The sequence below is a fragment of the Chelmon rostratus genome, chromosome 6, assembly GCF_017976325.1.
Source record: "Chelmon rostratus isolate fCheRos1 chromosome 6, fCheRos1.pri, whole genome shotgun sequence".
Classification (NCBI taxonomy): Eukaryota; Metazoa; Chordata; class Actinopteri; order Chaetodontiformes; family Chaetodontidae; genus Chelmon; species Chelmon rostratus.
This window is the reverse complement of record NC_055663.1, coordinates 6,614,854-6,632,981: the sequence shown is the minus strand read 5'-3', so window position 1 is coordinate 6,632,981 and position 18,128 is coordinate 6,614,854. Positions and strand designations below refer to the sequence as shown.

Sequence of the window (18,128 nt, the reverse complement as noted above, 5' to 3'; positions counted from 1 at the left end):
AGTTATATTTAGCGTTAGGAAAATATGAGGGTGCTCAGAGAGGAAAAGTAGCCGACACCAACACCTCTGTTTGTGTTTTCTGCGCTTGGTTTGCCTGAGTACACGCTCGAACGTGTGCCAGGTCAGTTCCCCCGAGTCAGGAAAAACAATAGCTCTAATTATAAGTTGTCAAAACAAAGCAGCGGGTTCATTCACAGGAAGCGGACCTGAAAGACTGTCAAAGAACGAGTAAGACACAACAATCGTACACATTTCTTTCCATGCAGTAGGTGCTGATGTTTTTTTTTTGTCATCCCTCCCTCCCTCTCCCGTCCTCCTCTCCCGTCTTTCTTTCACTTTCTCCCCTCATCTGCTCCACATGCCATCCTCTCCCCTCTGTGCATCCTTCTGTTTCTCAGGAATAACAGGCACTCAGTGGGGGGTTCGCAGGGCGGCTCTCCGGGGTGCTCCAGAGGGGCCTCTCTGACTAACGGGGAGCTAAACGAGGAGCAGGTCCCCGGCTCGGGCTCGTCCGGTCGCCGTCGGTCCTCCAAGAGCCACGGCAGCCCTGGAAGCAGCGCAGGTACGAAAAGTCTGCTAACCTTAATGCCATGTTACACACAGACCTGGCTTTAACTGGACTTTAGATTTATGTATTTACACTGACTAAAATTTGACTCAGAGCTGATTTTGATATAAAAATGGACAGAAGCTGCTGATAGATTTGTCCAGATATTCTGCATCTTCAAAGATGTTCTGACTGCCAACCAGGAAAAAACAAACATATTATGTCACTTCAGGGCGGGCAGTATTTGTGCCTCAAGGATCACTTGACAAAAAGCTGAATTCTCTCTTAATGCACAACTCTGTCAGACTTATGTAGAGCCTAAATCTGTCATCAGAATCAGATGAGGTGAAGCTCTTCCCACAGACAACAAAAGAGAGACTGATCACTTATGAATATTGCTTTGCCTTCCTCTTTTTCTCTCTCTCTTCTCTTTCACTCTTATGCATGTCCACACAGACTGCCACACACATGCACACACACACACACACACACACACACCAAATCAAGTCAGGTTTAACTTTGGTGAATGTTTTGTACACACTATGTCTAGTTTTGTAATTTGTCTTCCAATAATAAGTAAATAAAAAAACCTTTCAAATCCCATTTTAAATCATGTTAACCTTTGCAGGAAACTAAAGTTATAAATAACTAAATAAAGATGTCATTGTCAGGAACATCAGACCTGAACCTGAAAATGAGCTCACGGAGACCTTATTAACTAGATTATATAACTTATAAATTTGTTACTAAGCAAATTAATTACATTTCATATAATCTGTATATGTATCTGTATCTGTATCTGTATATTAACCAGTGAAAGCGTTGATCAGCGTTTAAATATGCTGAGCTAACCTGCACCTGTTATCTGAAAAAGATTCATTCCCCTCTGAGCACAGTGAATCTGTGTATTTGTCCATAAGAAGCAGATCAATAACTGTTCTGGGTACCAGAACCCAGCTATTACTCCTAATTATAAAACCTGAATTCATGCAGACTGTATTCAAGCAAACTGTATGATATCTATTGAGGCATAGTGTGCTGCTAATACCTGCTTTTCTGCATGAACAAATATCAGCATTTGACTTAACTAATAACTTTTTCAGAAAGGTTAGGTCAGTCTTACTCTGAGGAAATGAAGAAGTGGAGGTTTGTCAGTAGAGCGCAGAGCTCTGCCAACACAGTCCTTCAGTGTGCAAAGCTGAGGCCTCTGTAACAGTTTGTTGGTTTACTGTTTGTCCTGTGGGTTTATTTTTACAGCTCAATAGCATTTAACAGTGTTTATCAGCCAGCTTAGATGTCCCACATGTCAGACCTTCTTAGCAGCGTGTGAATGCGATGGACTAGTTGGATAAAAATGAAAATTGTGAGATGTTGAACATCCTGGATTCACAACAACACCAAGCTAAAGTCACTGGATTCTTAGATTCTGCTTCTGTTCAGTTTGTTACTTTTGAGCTGTGCTGCCAACTAAATAAATCACTCTTTCATGGATCTGTCCCCCGTCCCCGCTGTGTCTTCTCTCAGACAAAGTAGAGTTGACGTCTAACGGGCTGGAGAACAGCCGTTGGGGCGTGGCCCGTCACACGCCTCCTCCCTCCTCTCCGTCGGGCCGATCCCCGGCCGCCAGCAGCAGCAGCGGCAGCCCCTCCCCAGGTCAAGACGCCCTGGGTCTGGCCGCGCCGTCGGAGCCCGGCCCCAACGCCACCTCCGCCACCGAACAGACCAGCAACAGCACCACAGAGTCCTCTACCGACTCGCTTCCGGCAGGGTAAGAGTCAATGCATGCAAAGATGAAGTGCATCTCACATTCAGTACTATGATAGCTGTACAAATTTAAATACTAGAAAGAGTGTTGGCAAAACGGAAACACACAAGCAACTGAAATTGGTTAGCAGAGGTGGAAAGCACTAAACATGTTACCACTCTGCTTGTTGCCCTCAAAGCTTCATAAACCCAATGTTGTATTTCATAGAAATTTTAATTCAGAAATCAGAAAAACTTAATTGTTATAATAATGTAAATTTGTCTTTGCGGTGACTCACACTGTGCTCACAGTAATCATCTCCTGACGTTAGAGGAGCTCTTTCAGGCACCCTGCCCCACTCATTTCAGGTGGGGCAGGGTGCCTCCACTGGCAAATGCTGCAGGAAACCCTGCAGCATCCACACACTGCAGGTTACCACTATGGTGTGAGAGGGACCAACCGAACACGACTGAAACAAGAGAGAGAATGAATGCACAGCAGTCAGCAGTAATATTTCAATGAACAGGAACACCTCAGTGTCTGATCGCTGCAACATTTCTTAAATTTTTTATTCCTGAACTCTTCATCAGTATTCTGTTCCCACTCTTTTCCATCCATCCACACCGTACAGCCTCAGGACCTGGGCAAATCATTTCCCCCTGGTTTGAAAATATAACTAAATTTAAGGTTGCGACATGCAGAACATGACTGTAAAAGCTATTTCAAACCTCGAAACCGTATCCTCTGTGAATAAGATGGTGTTTTCTTAATATTCACAAAATTTACACACGAGGCAAAGGACAAATTTCATGCATGAATCATGAAACAGTACACTGGTCCTCTGATGGTCGTCATGAGCCGATGGAGTTTGTTCAGTTGTCATGGAAGTGGATCTATTGAAATTCATTCTTGACCTTAGAAACAGTAGTTTGTAGTTCTCCAGTCTCATTCAAAGTGATGCTTACAAAATAGTGGGTTGTCATGATGGTGACACTACAGCGGTCACACACATGTTAACAGTCCAGACAGCCACTAACAATCTGTGCTGCAGCTTTGGACCCTTGACAATACCCGTGAATACTCCTCTCTGTCTTTGTTGGTGACAGGTATCGTGGGGCACTCGCCATCCTCTCAAAATAATCTCAGTTTTGTGTTGAGAAGGATTTTTATTGTAATTACATTCATTATGAAATCTTAGAAAATAGGTACTTTTATTATTTTTGTAATGTGTGATCATGTAAACGCTCTCTCTCTCTCTCTCTCCCTCTCCCCCCTCCTCTCTCTTCCCCTCTCTCTCTCTCTGTAGCTGGGAGCAGAGGGTGTTGCCTCATGGCAGAGTGTACTATGTTGACCACAACACCAAAACCACAACCTGGGAAAGACCACTGCCACCAGGGTATGCCTGCACCTTTTTTTGAACGTGCTTCCTGTGTTGATGCATTGATTGCTTTACACACACTGTGATTTGACGAGGAAAGACCAGCTGATAAGTTGGGTCCACGTTGGCCTTTAGAAGTCAAATATCAGCCGGTCATGTCTTCCACCCCTGATATCATGGAAACAATTGTGTGACCGCAGGTACAGGAAACAAACACACTCACAAAAAAAGCTTCCAGACAAATCTTTGGTTCACCTGGTGAAATGGGATGAACAGCATATGACAGCAATTAATCCATGCAGTTGATAAACTGGCTGCATATGTGAAACTTTCATTGCTGACATTTTCAAATGCTCCTTTTTCCTTTGAATGGGTGAATAAGGTCAGTGGATTTAGATGTTGTAATGGTTACCAGCTAGTAAATCCACGTGAAGGGTGACTGCTTTAGGCAGCTGCTGGCTGTTGTTGCAAAAAGTCATTATTTTGTTTCGGTCGAGAGTTTAGTGATTAACTCGGTGCTGTTTCAGGTTTTGAATTATTTGGGGTAGAATACTTTTTTAGAAAAGAAACATCTGTCATCCACCACAGTACTGAAGTGCTCATATTGGGATCCAGAGACTCATATTAGCTAAAACTTCATACAGTTTTTCATTTTAATCTCCAGTTTGAGATTTTGATTCAATTGTGCACCAAATAAACAAACAATGAACTTGAGTTTAGATGAACTGCTTTCTGCTCTGTACAGATTTTAAAGCCCTCTGAGGCGAGTTTGTGATGTTTGGACTGTATAAATAAAGTTGACTTGACTAGACTTCAACTTTTACCACAAGTGGAAATCTGGTTGTTGAAGAAACGCCAGGCAGTTAATATAATATAAACCTCAACAAAAATGAGTAATAATCTATGAAATGGATCACTGAATCGAGAGATTAACAGTAAGCACTTCAGCAGCTGTCTGGTGGAGTCTGTTTCGTTTGGTAAACAGGAACATGAATGTTACAAGACTGGTCAACATCCAGTTTATAGCCATTGCCACAGGAAGCTAATCTAACCTTGCTGCTGGCCACTTCTGTTGTGTTGAGTTTATGCTCTGACGGAGGAAGTTAAATAAACATGGATGATGCAACACAGATAACAAGCTATGATAGCATCTTCCATTTTGGACTCTCTGGCTCTCGATTACCTCAAAGGTCAGAGCTTTTAAGACAGTTCCATTGAAATTAATTGAATTTCCTTCCATATTTTGCCCTTTTAAATGCAGACGTGGCCTGTAGGCGTTCACTTTATCAGACGTGCAGGTGAATCACAGAAATGTGTCCAGAGGAATGTTCATGCCCGAACAAGCCTTTTGGTTTCTTGTATGTTTGTTTTAAGAATGTCTTTTACGTTACTGTGATTGTCCCTAAATCACCCAGTTGGTTTTCATGTTGGTGTGCTAAGCCGTCATGAGGAGGATACAGTTTTCTCCCTCTCTTTGTGCACAGCATTATGAAAGCCAGAGCCCAGCCCTTTTATGACATTTTTACTTGCACCAATTATGTGTTGATTTTCAGAGTGTGTGACTGGGTGACAGAGAGAAAGAGAGGCTGCTTTTAGGAAAAGGTCAACCCCCCTTCTCCTCATACCCCCACCCCCCATCTCAGTTTTTCCATACAAGGAACGAGAGCGCGGGGGCCCGGAGAACAAAAGTCCTTTCTTAGCGCCACATGTACTTCCATCCACCACTGTGTTGGCCGCTGGCCGCCGTGGCCCTTCAGAGGATCAATTAGCAAACTAACACTGGGCTTGTGCTCCAGATGTACACACCAGGAACTGTTTAGATGCTGAGGGGGGGGGGGGGGGGGGGGGGGGGGGCGGTGGGATGAGTTAAGCAATCAAGGTTTGGAAGCCGAAATAATGAAAGCCATCCGAAGCCAGGCTGAGGAGAGCTTCTGAGTCACGCTGCTCTTTATCAAATACACTGCAGAGTTCGTAGCTAGTGACGCATCACATGTTCAGCTGCTCTGGTAAGATGCTGGACGTCTTAACACGCTTCCTTTCAGTCCAGCACCACTACGGCCTCTTTAACTGAAAATGTGCCATACTCAGCATTGCATGATGTCTGTCAACCACAATATTACATTTACTTTTCATGATTGATGTTGTTTAGGCAAAGTTAAACAATAGAAACTAGACTGTAAAGCAGCATTTTGTGTTTATATTCAGTATTACATTCCCACAGTCCCAGCACAGAATGGGGTCAGCTGCACCAAACCTAAATGTAACAGTAACTAAAGCTCTTGCTTATATACAACTTAATGAAAGCTGTGATCGATACTTCAGTCAAGACTGCAGTCTCTCCCATCCTGTCCAGCGGTGGTGGTTTTCTACATGGCAGAGTGTGTTAATGTGGCTGTGTAAACTGAGCAACAGTCAGTTGTGTTCGATGCTAACGCTTAGATGCTGAACAAAACCCCATTTTTCCTAATTAGGTGGGTCACGAGCCAGTTCAGGCTGAAACCACCGAAGAATATCAAGAGATGTACAGAAGTCAGACAGAAGAGTAGAACATGCCCCAAAACAGCACAGAAAACCCACAAAGCATAAACAGTCATTCACTGAGTTTATTTGCTGCAGTACACTATGAAGTACTTTCATTTTGACAGAATTTTATTGAGAGTTAACATGAAATATTGGGTAACATGGTGTCCAGAGTCTGAGCCACAAACTGGCCAACGCTGAACTGCCACAGACCAGAAATGTTTAGTGGTGGAAATATCTGGATTCACAGTTTAACAGAAAACCTAAATACAACAAATAGGCAGTAATTCTAAACAGTGAAACATGGTGCCACTTTAGAGAAAACATATTACAAAAGAGTGTATTATGATTACCCTGACCATGGAAAATACTTGTTTGTGACTGCATGACAGTCAAAGTCATAAGATTCTATATCAGGGCAGTACGTATAGTTTCAGTCCCCAGTTTAACCAATATTCTGTAAGAATTATTGATTATAATGTCAATGCTCAATTGAAAACAGTACAAAGACAATATATTTAATGTTTGACCTCATCAACTTCATTGATTTTTCAAATTTATTGATTCTGAATTTGATGCAGCAACACGTTTCAAGCAGGTTGGGACAGGAGCAACAAAAGACTGGGAAAGTTGTGGGATAATCCAAAAACACCTGTTTGGATCATTCCATAGGTAAACAGGTTGATTGGTAACAGGTGATAGTATCATGATTGGGTATGAAAGGAGCTTCCTAGAAAGGTTTAGTCACTCACAGGCAAGGATGGAGGAGGTTCACCACTTTGTGATTGCTCAGTTTCATCTTGTCAACACATGTCAAGCTGCATCCCAATAGAAAATGTGATGGAGACAGCAGATAGGAGCTCATAGTGGCTGCTGTCAGCCAACATGGTGATGAATGAGTGGACTGTTGTACTGTATAATCTTAATCTGGACCGTTCATGTTGAGGAAGCTGTGCCCTTCTAGTTCAAAGACATGACTTATGCAACGAGTTAAAGTCAGATAGCAGAAATAAGTAGAGACTCTCAGACGAGCCGCTGCGGGCTCAGGGATTTGCTCTGGCTCCAGTAAATAACTAGCTAGTGCTAATATCAGAGAGGGAACAGCGTTGTCCTGCCTTTCAAAGGAAGCTCAGAGGCACGGTGGTCAGAGAAACTATCCCTCAACCAAATTACTCCCTGTTTGCAATCATCCACGCTGCTGATGTGTCCTTGAGCAAGATATTAAAACCTACCAGCTCCTGGGGTGCAGTCGTGTAGCTGAGCCTGACTTCTGACCACAAGAGCAGAGATTTTCCATTCAGAAGACAACAAAGTACCTTTATTATTCCAATCCTTACGTCAGCTAATAGATCATGTGGGCTCCGTTCTCACTCGAGACACAATGCTGAATGTGAGTACTGCGCTTAAAGGTCTCAGCGAGGAGGAGTTTAAAAAGCATTTCCACTACATATATACAGATAAACTTATCAAGATTATTTCTGTGGCTTATGAAAAGTGTTGCTTAAACTTATTTGAGGGAAAACTGAAGTCAGGTGTCATCAGTTTTGTCGCAGCCTGTAAAGGAGCTGTTTGTGTTGATTTTGGTGATTTTGAGACTTCTCTGCTGCTCGCCATCTAACTCTAGTACAGACTCAGCCGACATTTGTTGTGCTAGAGGAGTCGCAGTGCTTGATTTAAGAGCTGTTTTTGGAGATGACTGAGTTAGGTCACTTAATTTGGTTATTATTGGTGCACAGTGTCCGTACACGTGATGGGTCCTGATGCCAGCCAAAGCTGTAATACTCACAATTTCACTTCTAGTTGATTTAGAGATGCCTGTGTTTACCAGTGGGAGCAGCACGTGTGTTTCAAACAATAAGTGGTCATATTCTATATTTTCTTTGCCTCGTGCCACTAACTACACCATGCAGGGTCAGTTACAGGATGTAAATACATTGCTGGGCATTGCTATTGCTGGGCAAATGAAACAGGGTGGGGCACCTTGATGGCCTCAGGGCTGAGTTCTCGACTTTGAATCTTTGAATTACAACATCCCCAATGTTTGAGTCTGACTGTGGCTCCCACATCTCTGTCCTCTCTACTGTCAACTTGGTAACAAAAGCATAAAATGCCCCCAAAATACTTTGTGAATTGGATGTGATGCGACAAAAATCTGAGGGATTGTTACTTTACATAAATACGTATTCATCCATAGAGTGTTAACTGAGCATGTAAACGCTCACCACAATCCCCTGCTTCATGTACTGCAGTAAATCCCTCATGCTGCTCTCCTCCTGCTCACTGAACACACACTGAATGTGTGTTTGAGTTTTGGTTTAGGGGCAACAAAAGTGAGTCTATGTAGAGGTCTTGGACCACTGGGAGGACCCAGCAAAGGAAAGGTTGGTGGCTCTACAGTCGTGCTGATTATACTGCATCAGTGTGTGAACGAGCGAGTAGAACAAGGTTCAGTTTGTTTGCACTTTTTGTGTTAATCTCATGTTCCGTATTTAGTCCAGTATCATAGAGCTTTAAGAAGCGTATTCCAAACAGGTAGCGTCAGGGAATTTTGAATATGTAAGATTTTGACTAATGAAAGTGATGACAGTTCACTGTTGTGGGGTAGAGCAGGATTTATTTTGCAGCTTGTCTCACACATTCATTGCAGCGACCGGCCTTTTATATCCTGACTACAGTGGAAACCAGACTGTTAGACCGCTTCAGAAAAACACAGGACAAGAGAAAGTGGAAGAAGGCCACAGAGACACAGTTCTCCAGCTAGTTATGAAAGGGTGAAAAAAAAAAAAAAACGCCATGGAGTTTTAACAGCGGCGCTGCAGTGGAAGCGCTGTCATGGTCTGCATGAGTGTTGATTCCTTTTTGCATGAGTGTGTGCGCGTTCTCAAGCCTGTTGGTATCTGCACAGTGTTTTCGTTAGCATACGGAAGTCGACGCTGTTTTCTCTTCCAAATTCTGTAGCGCTGAAGTCAGAGATATGAGAATAGCAGCAGAACAGCAGTCAGTCCTGCTGAGCCCGGTGTGTGTGTGAGTGTGTGTTTGTTGGTGCGTGCGTGCGTGCGTGCATGCGTGCGTGCGTGCGTGTGTGTGCGTGCATGCATGCGTATGTTTCTGTGGCCTTCTATACCTCAGTCCATGTCCAGACCTCCCATCTCAGGGGAAGAACAGGATATACAGAGATTTTTCCTGATCGGACCTCTTTTCTATCATTGAGTAAACGGATGAATCCTGATTAAGTAACGTATTATTTGAATATTTAATATAAGATTCAGTGTATAACAATCACAGTACAGACTGTACAAACTGATAAATTGTACAATTAACCCAAATAGTGAACAGAATAACTGCAGAAGTTTGTGTAAACTGAGCGATTTGGATGAATTATGAGCAGATTATTTCCTGTGAATGTTGCACCAGAGATGAGTTTTCCTGATATTTTTAAGAACTTGCTGTACAATTCTCTGTAATATGTATTTTAGCATGTTGTGCACTTTATAGATAAATTCAGTGTTTTCTTTCTTCCTGACTTTTGGCCATTCAACTGCGTCCTTGTCTCATACAGGACGAGGCTGTTTAGCAGAGAGTGATGCCTCTGTGGATGTAGCTTCTGTCCAGGTCTTCACTGTGTCCTTATCCTGCAAATTCATTTTAAGTTTATATGTTAGAAGAATAATCTAAACTCAAAGAATATCAATTTCATTTAGTTTTCTTCCCATGAATGAATGAAACCTTCAAAGAGGTTGCTTACATCAACAGGCCTTGTGACCTCTAGTGGAGGTCGGGACTCCCAGGTCGGGAACCAGTGACATAGACCTCTGAGTAATGCCACTCTCAGGCGCTGATGCACAAACACACACTACAACACATGGTTATTGTCACTCAGAAATCTGGCGTCTCCCATTGTTTTCCCTAATCATCGGAATTCAGCGCTGGCGTTGTCTTTAAAGGGAATAAGTTGTTTGATGATGTTTGAGGCTGAGCTAAACTAGTAATGACGCCACAAAGAAAGAAATGAAGTCTGGGGACCTGCCATGTGAATATCCATCAGTTTTATTCTGTCCCTGGAGCAATGTTTTTCAGGAGACGTAGAACAAATCTTTCCTGCTTCATCCCCAGCTCCTCTTCCTCCCTCCCACTCTTCGCCTCCCTCCTGTTACTGTTTGCTTTCCTTTTTTTGCCTTTGTTTCTTTTTCCTTGTCTCTATAAATCAGTCCTGTTACTATCAGCAGCACCGCTTTTTGGTACCACCACCCACTCTGGACAGGCTTAATAAAGATGTTGTTGAAAGCCACAGCCCCTCTCACCCCCCTCTGTCTCCCCCTCCAGCTGGGAGAAGCGAGTTGACCAGCGGGGAAGGTACTACTACGTCGACCACAACACCAGAACCACCACATGGCAGAGGCCCACGGCCGAGTCTGTGCGCAACTACCAGCAGTGGCAGAGTCAGCGCAGCCAGCTGCAGGGCGCTATGCACCAGTTCAGCCAGCGCTTCCTCTACCAGGTACTGCAGGCCTCCTCTGGCCAAGTTTACATGCACACAGTATGCTGGTGTACAGGAGACAACAACTGCACACTCAGGCAAAAGTAAAAAGCGATTAGTGCTTTTGTTAAAAGAGATCTTCCCCTCCAGAAGGGCTTTAAAATGGTTCTGATGGGTGCAGCATTCACTGCTGTAACTACAGTTACTGTAAAGATCCCCTCCAGACATATTCTATCTGTATCTATATAAATCACTGTACTTTAACTAATCATGTGTTTATGTGGTTTTTCCACAAAAAAGTTCTATTTTCTTGTTAAAATCCTTAAAATTGCATCCACCTCTTCTGCTATTATAGAAATCCTGGATTTATGATTGCTGTTTGTGATCATCCAGATGCAGCTTTTAGAATCTTAAATTGACTGTCATAATGTTTTACTAAAAAATATGCACAACTAAATAGTGCCAAAATATACTGACATTTCGCTGGACTAAATTATGTCCAATAACAAAAGTCTACTCAGCTGGGGGCGTCTGTCTGTCTTTGTTTTTAGTTTGTTTTATGCTTAGGGTTCATTGCTGTGCTGTACGCTTTCACCTGTCAATCAAATATTGTGAAGACGTTTTCTTCTGATTTTTCGGTAGTGGCTCATGGTGCCACTCTTTGTCTCTTTGGCCATTGTGGCTGCCGCTGCTCATGCTAACCGCCCAGTTCTTTTAGTTCAGTTCCTGTGCCACGGATAGCAAACCCTAACCCAATCCTAACAAGACACTGGGTGTTTTAAAGCAGCAAATATTAAAATATTCCTTCATGTCAGTGTAATGGTGGTGGAATAACTATTGTACAGTACTACAGCTACAGCGAAAAGACGTTTATTGAAATGAAAAATATTATTTCTTTATAGCAGTGCAAGACAGTGAACTTTTGCATCTTTTGAGATGATGTTAATCAGTCATAGCCCACACTCATATTTACGAGCCTGGCTGATTTGTCTGTCACTTAACAGACAAGAGATGGATTTCATGTTTTGGAAAATTCATGCTTTCATATAAATTGATTCCTTACATTTTTCCAGATGCTCATGAATTGAGTATTTCCCAGTTGTGGCACTCCTTAGGGACGAGGGTTAGGTTGGGGTGTTTCTCTCCTTCAGATCAAATCAGCGAGATTGAAAACCGAATGATGAAAACACCAGATTATGGATCGTCCCCACAAATGCACCAAACACGATCAACACCTGCTTTGAATAAGATCGGCGTTGTGTGCCACACAGTGCAGTTTGCTCGTCAGCCTCTATAGGGGGGATTAAAGATGTTATTTGAGACTTGTTTATAGTATTTTTCCAGTGGAGTCATTCGAGATTCGACCACGTCTGTGACGGTCGCCGTCCTCTCAGTGAAGCAGCCAAGGTCAAACTGCAACCAGACAGCAAAGATTTATGGGACTAAAACAACAGAGCTTTCTCAATGGACCATTATTAAAACCAGCCTTAAAACTCTTATAGGCTCCTGTATAAACACCCCACCCTACACACCCTGTGTGTTTGTGTGCTACGGGTTCAGTCCTTATGAAAGTTGTGTGTGCATTTGTCCTAGTCTACAGTTCTGTTTGTCCTTCATGTCTTCCTTTGAAATCACCTCAACCTGTTTCACTCCATCCATCCCTCTGACCCCGTTTATCCATACACCGTCACCCTACCCCACACGTTGACGTTGATTTCACACCCGTGCAACTCCTTTTCCGCTCTTGATCCCATCATCACACAGTATCTGTGTCTGCCTGTGGCTGCTGTGGCCAGCGTTGACGTTTTGAACAAAGGTTTGTAGTCGGCTGCATGCTATTTCAGTAAGAGTAATTGACCTTCGAACATAAACCGTCATCAAACATCTGGGAAGTTAAACATACAAGCGGCAGGGAAACAGAACTCCTTTGTGAGAAGCTAAACACAAAGTGTGAGCAGGTGGTGTAGCTGCTGGCCTGCTCTGATTTATTGTCCACTGGCATTTACAGTAGCTCTTGGCAGTTGATCATTTTGGACCCTGGTAAGAGTATTGCTCTGTTTACTTTATTGATTGTAAGTGTGACCAATGTTATTACTGTAACTGAAATAGCCTTCTGTCAGTGCCGCCCTTCAGCGGGGAAAGTACAGCTCACATCATCATGTAAGGCTCAAACCATGGGAATATGACAGTATCAATAAGATTAAGATGTAATTTCCTCTCTTTGAGGGCTGAGCGTCAAACCTCAATGTGCCAAATGTGTCCAGAGTATTATTGAAAGCTGGCATTCAAAAGTTGTTTTTAAAAATTGCATAGTTTAGTATCATTTACCCCATTTTTCACTGCCTGAACTTAACATGACGTGAAGTTGTTGTTCTCCTTCGGCTTTGTGGAGGACTCCCTGCATCTAAATTTTGCCGCTGCTCGTGAAAGATACCCTAAATGCAAGCTCTAGATACTTTCAAGAGTCGTCACGCAGATGTGTTTACTGCTGCATCTGTAACTGCATCCGCAACCAATGCTTAAAAAAAGAAAGGGACAAGTAATGTGTCCGGACCCTCAAGTGCGACAGACGGACAAATAGTGAAGGGGAACAAAAACAAAGTAGCAGTGAAGTCGTATAAAGCCTTGGTCCAAAGCCTCACGATTTTCCTTTAACTTCAGGTTAAAGGGAGCTCCTTATTCTCTTCTGCCTCCTTGAAGCCTAGGTTTACTCTACAAAGTTTTCTGCAGGAAACAGATAAGATTAGATCAGATTTTCGGCCTACTGTCGTCTTCAGCATCTCTCAGACTCATTCATCGCACAGCGCTGCGATCCGTTGTGATTATGGTTTACAGCGGAGATAAGTATTTGATTTAATGTGTGATTTATGTGAATGTTTCCAGTGATGTCAGATGTCATGTGATGTCATGATTGAACAAACAAAAACACAGTCATCGCAGTGACAGGATTAATTCATGTGTTCAAAGGTGACGCCACACACACACACACACACACACACACACACACACACACACACACACACACACACACACACACACACACAAACACTCTCTGTCCACACAAACAGGGAGGTTCGGTGTGGGCTGGAAACTTTGCCTCTTTCCTTACTCCTCCTCTGGCCTTGTTCCTTCCCTCCTCTTCCTCCTTTCCCTCCTCTCCCTCGGTGTGTGTGAGAAAAGCCAGTCGGCAGGTCTGCCCTCCATGTTGATAGTACACTGCTCTGTCTTGGAATGCCCACACTGCTGATAGCTGCGACTATTTATGGCCCCAGTGTGTGTGAACAAGGAAACACACACAAAAGAGCTCATAGTTGAACTGTGAACACAGCCACATGCTCTACTGCCCGACTGACGCTCTCACTGCGTGTGGACGCGCTGTCAAAAACTAAGGACTCCAAAATGATGACTGAAAAACTCCTCTCTTGCTCTTATTATTTACTGCGACTTTGATTCTGTATCAGTGTATGGGTGTGTGTGTGTGCACCAATGTGGATGCTGATGTAGGTCCTGTTAAATCATGTGCTCCTCCTCTGTGTGTGTGTGTGTGTGTGTGTGTGTGTGTGTGTGTGTGTTTGAGCAGATGTGTTCACAGGGCTGTAATGTTGAGGTCAGGTGCCACATTTCTTTTCTGCTGCACATGACAACCGAAGAGGGTCAAGGGGCCGCTCGTCCTCTTTAATGGACCATGGCGCTGTAACGAGTGCCTGCATTCACACACTCTCACACACGCACTCACACACGCACAAGTTAAAGTTGTGTCTGTGCAAACTCATAAACAGTAGCAGCGTGCATGTATGGAGAGTTTTTAAGTCACAGACGGTACTTGCAGATGTACACTTTTTTTGTTAGTTTGTGTGTGTGCGTGTGCGTGTGTGCAGAGTAATTGCAGCTCGTTAGAAACCCCAGAGAGAGTGGCCTCGGAGTCATTAACTGCAGTTTCCGGCTCTCCCCTCTCTCTTCCCCCCTTCTTTTCACTTCTCCCAGTCTTCCTTTCCTTTACCTCTGTCGTTTCCTTTGCCTCCGCCCATCCCACCTCCCAATCTTTCCTTCTCCAAAATCCCCCCAATCTCAGTTTCCCTCTCAAAATCCACCTTTTCTTCATCGCACCAAAATCTTTTTATTTTTATCTCTGCCTCCTCCTCTCCCATTTCACCACCTCTGCCCTAGCATTGGTCTTTTGCTCCCCTCACCTGCCCTCAGTTGCCTCCTTCTTCCTCCCTCTCACTCCATCTTGCTGTCCATTCTCACTGGAACAAGGACTCTTTAACAGCAGCACCTGAATCAGTTTTTTCACTTGCACCGCTGAACAGAAAACTCACACACATCCCCCACGGCTGAATGTCACGCTCACCCATGTTTACACACAGCCCGTCAGTGCTCATGTTTCCATAAAGCACGTTCAGTGGTTTATACCATGAAAGGACAATGAACAGAAGTTTTTTTTTAACATGCACTGATGCTGGTTCTGTTAACATGTTATGGAGATAAGAAGAAAAAGGTCTGTGAGTGGGATTTACTGTATGTTTCTTTTATTTCTACATTATTATACAATCTTATAATCTTATGTTTATATATGAATATAAATATTACATACAATTATATTGCCATGTCTTGAAGCTATATTCTAACGTTTTCCAATCTACACCAATAGGCCGAAGAGCAGTCATTTGTTGACAAATGGCGACAGCACCATTTGTTTACAGTTTGTCAAATTCATCATTCAAAGTATGCCGAATTAGTTATTAGCAGTTCCTGTTTGTATTGTAGTCATGGATATAGTGACAACTATCCCTGGATTCCTTTGATACTGAAGAAAACTTAAAAACAAGATGATTCTCAGGCAGGTCTGGAGTTGCACACATATTGTGGACATTTGCAATGTAAAAGAGATAATATGCTGGGAAAGTCACCTGATCACTACACTGTGTATCTTTGCTGTGTTTCAGAGTTGACTGATGGCTCAGAGAAAGGATGCATTTGACTTAAACTGCAGCCGTCAAAGTTTTAAAGTAACTGCAGCTTCCAAAAACACCTGCTGCTCCAACTGCTGACTGTGCTGAAACGCAGCCAAAAAACTACAATAACTAACTTCCAGTTGTTTTTCAGACAACAGCCGTCCCTTTCACCTCATGCAGGAACTAGGATTTGTAAAAGTTTACCGTTAAAGTTCTGTCTCGACGTTGGGAACAAACAGTTTTCAAGTCAAAGCTTCACTTGTTAGTTTTATTTTGAGCTTTCAACTGAAACGATTACTTGCTTTATCAATTAGTTGATTGACAAAAACTTTATTTCGAGACCATTTTGGCCAAACAACTCTGATTCCAGCCTTTCCATTGTGAGGTTTTGGTGCTTTTCTTTGTCTTTAGTGATAGTGAAGTCTATAGATTTTGGTTGATTGGACAAAACAAATGATTTGAAGACATCACCTTGGAACTTTGAAATTGTGAGTGGTCCGACATTTCGTAAAGCAAAAAAAAAAAAAAAAAAAAAAAAACCTTAATCAAGAAAATAATGTGCAGATTAAGTAATAGTGAAAATAGTCATAAATTGGGGCCTTACAACATTTCACAGTGTCATTACAAGACCTAAGACCATGAAATGTGGTCAGAAGCTCTGGAAAGCCTCCTAGTTGAGATATTGTGTTGCACAATTATAAAAGCATCTCCAAAACAGCCCTGTCTGTTACCAGAAGCTCCACGTCAGATTTCGTGTGTGGCTCCCGGACCTAAACCCCCATTGTTTAGAATATAAACCTCAATGTCGAATGAAACCAGAGTGAAGTTGAAAGATGCAAATATTCACCAGCAAAAATATTTTCTTTCTGCATAATTAACTATGGCAGCTCTAAATACGCACTGTGGTATGAACACCGGGCGGGTGAGCATCTCTTAATGTGAGACGAGAGACGACATAAACATGTTTTCGAAGCGCTTGAATGGCCGATGAACTCGCTGACCTCAAGTTTTCTGGATTCCTGTTCGTCACTTTGCCTCCTGATGTGCACCGATCTGCACGTGTGGAAAACAAGTGGCAAGTTGTCTTTGCAGGAGAAATGTGCTGAAAGTTGCTCCAGTCGTATAAATGAATAGTTTTTCTAATGGGCTTGTAGTATATGTTCTGAAGCCACACTGGTGTTCTAACATGTTAAAATGGCTGTTTTCACCTGTGGTGCCTGGCCTTGAAACGGGCCTTTATGGCGTATTCCTTCCAGATCCATAACACCCAGCCATTATTTCACACGTTTCTGCCAACATGCTGCTTTTCCCTCTCTTCCTCTCCCTCCCTTGTTTTCTCAGTCCCTCTTTCTTTTCCTCCCTCCAGCCTCGCTCTGTCTGGAAGCTGCTGAGGAGCTGAATGGTCAGAGCCAGGATGAAGTCATCATGTCTTTATATCATTATATTCTCCTTTTACCTTTTTTAGTCACAGAAAACCCATAAGGGTGGGGCGCCGGGGCATAGATTGGCTGTCGATGGGAGCGACACACACACACACACACACACACACACACACACACACCCTTTAACCCTGTTATGTGCCCACTCGCGCTCCTCCAGCAGGCCTCGTCCTTTCCATCCCGACTCCCTCAGAGTTTCCATGACAGAGCCGTTTTAAATGGGCACAGTCACATTTCTTCTTGGGAAATGCTGCGTAAAGTGACGTTGACATTCGATGGATAATGCTCTACTTTATGGCTTCTCAGAAAATAATCATCACTTTTGTGGTGCGACATGTCTCAGTGAAAAAAAAAACCCTTTGAAGGTCCACCAGCTTTCATTTGGAAAACGGTGGTTTTGGTTTTTTTCACCTACATGTAGCCAATAAAGGTGCCAAAACCAGCCATTTAATAGATGGAGAAGCCACCGAAACTGCATTTTCCCACAGCTTTTGATGATACTCTGAATGCATAATAGATTTTTTTGTCTATATGGAGAGTTTTTTGGCTTCTTAAAATCACAGAATAGTAGTGCACCCACCTTTTTATTTTCAGCACCGCTGCACCGTTAACCAGCGTAACATGTTGTGATTAGAAGGGCCTGTAGTCTGCTTGGTGGTGCACTTAATGATTCCGGAGCTTTTTGTGACACATATAAACCGACCTGTTTGATAAACATCTTTTAGCATGAAAACCCATCAGCAGCCACTAATTCCTAACAAGCGTCTTTTCAGCTACTTTTCCACTCAGGCTAATATATATTCATGGAAGTGTGTGTGTGTGTGTGTGTGTGTGTGTGTGTGTGTGTGTGTGTGTGTGTGTGTGTGTGTGTGTGCGTGCGTGTGTGTGTGTGTTTTCCAACATAAGAACGTACACATTGACTGTTTGCCGTGGGCAAATTTTCCACACACACACTTTTTTTCAGTGTGTGTGTATATGAGTGCAGGCTGAGTAAACCCCACATTGGTTTCCAGGCCCAGGCTGAATAAAGGTGCCTTTTGTCAGGCCCGGGTTGGGTTGGGGCGGCCG

The 18,128-nt window shown here is 43.1% G+C and overlaps 1 protein-coding gene across 2 annotated transcripts in view; it reads left to right on the top strand.

The window, feature by feature from the left end:
• wwp2 (WW domain containing E3 ubiquitin protein ligase 2) overlaps nucleotides 1-18,128 on the top strand; it is a 54,457-nt gene that overhangs the window by 20,209 nt on the left and 16,120 nt on the right. For both annotated transcript variants that reach the window (XM_041938947.1, XM_041938946.1), the window contains exons 7-10: nucleotides 399-562; nucleotides 2,072-2,315; nucleotides 3,598-3,687; nucleotides 10,513-10,687. In XM_041938947.1, coding sequence (XP_041794881.1) covers nucleotides 399-562; nucleotides 2,072-2,315; nucleotides 3,598-3,687; nucleotides 10,513-10,687 — 673 coding nt within the window. The remainder of the gene's footprint in view (nucleotides 1-398; nucleotides 563-2,071; nucleotides 2,316-3,597; nucleotides 3,688-10,512; nucleotides 10,688-18,128) is intronic.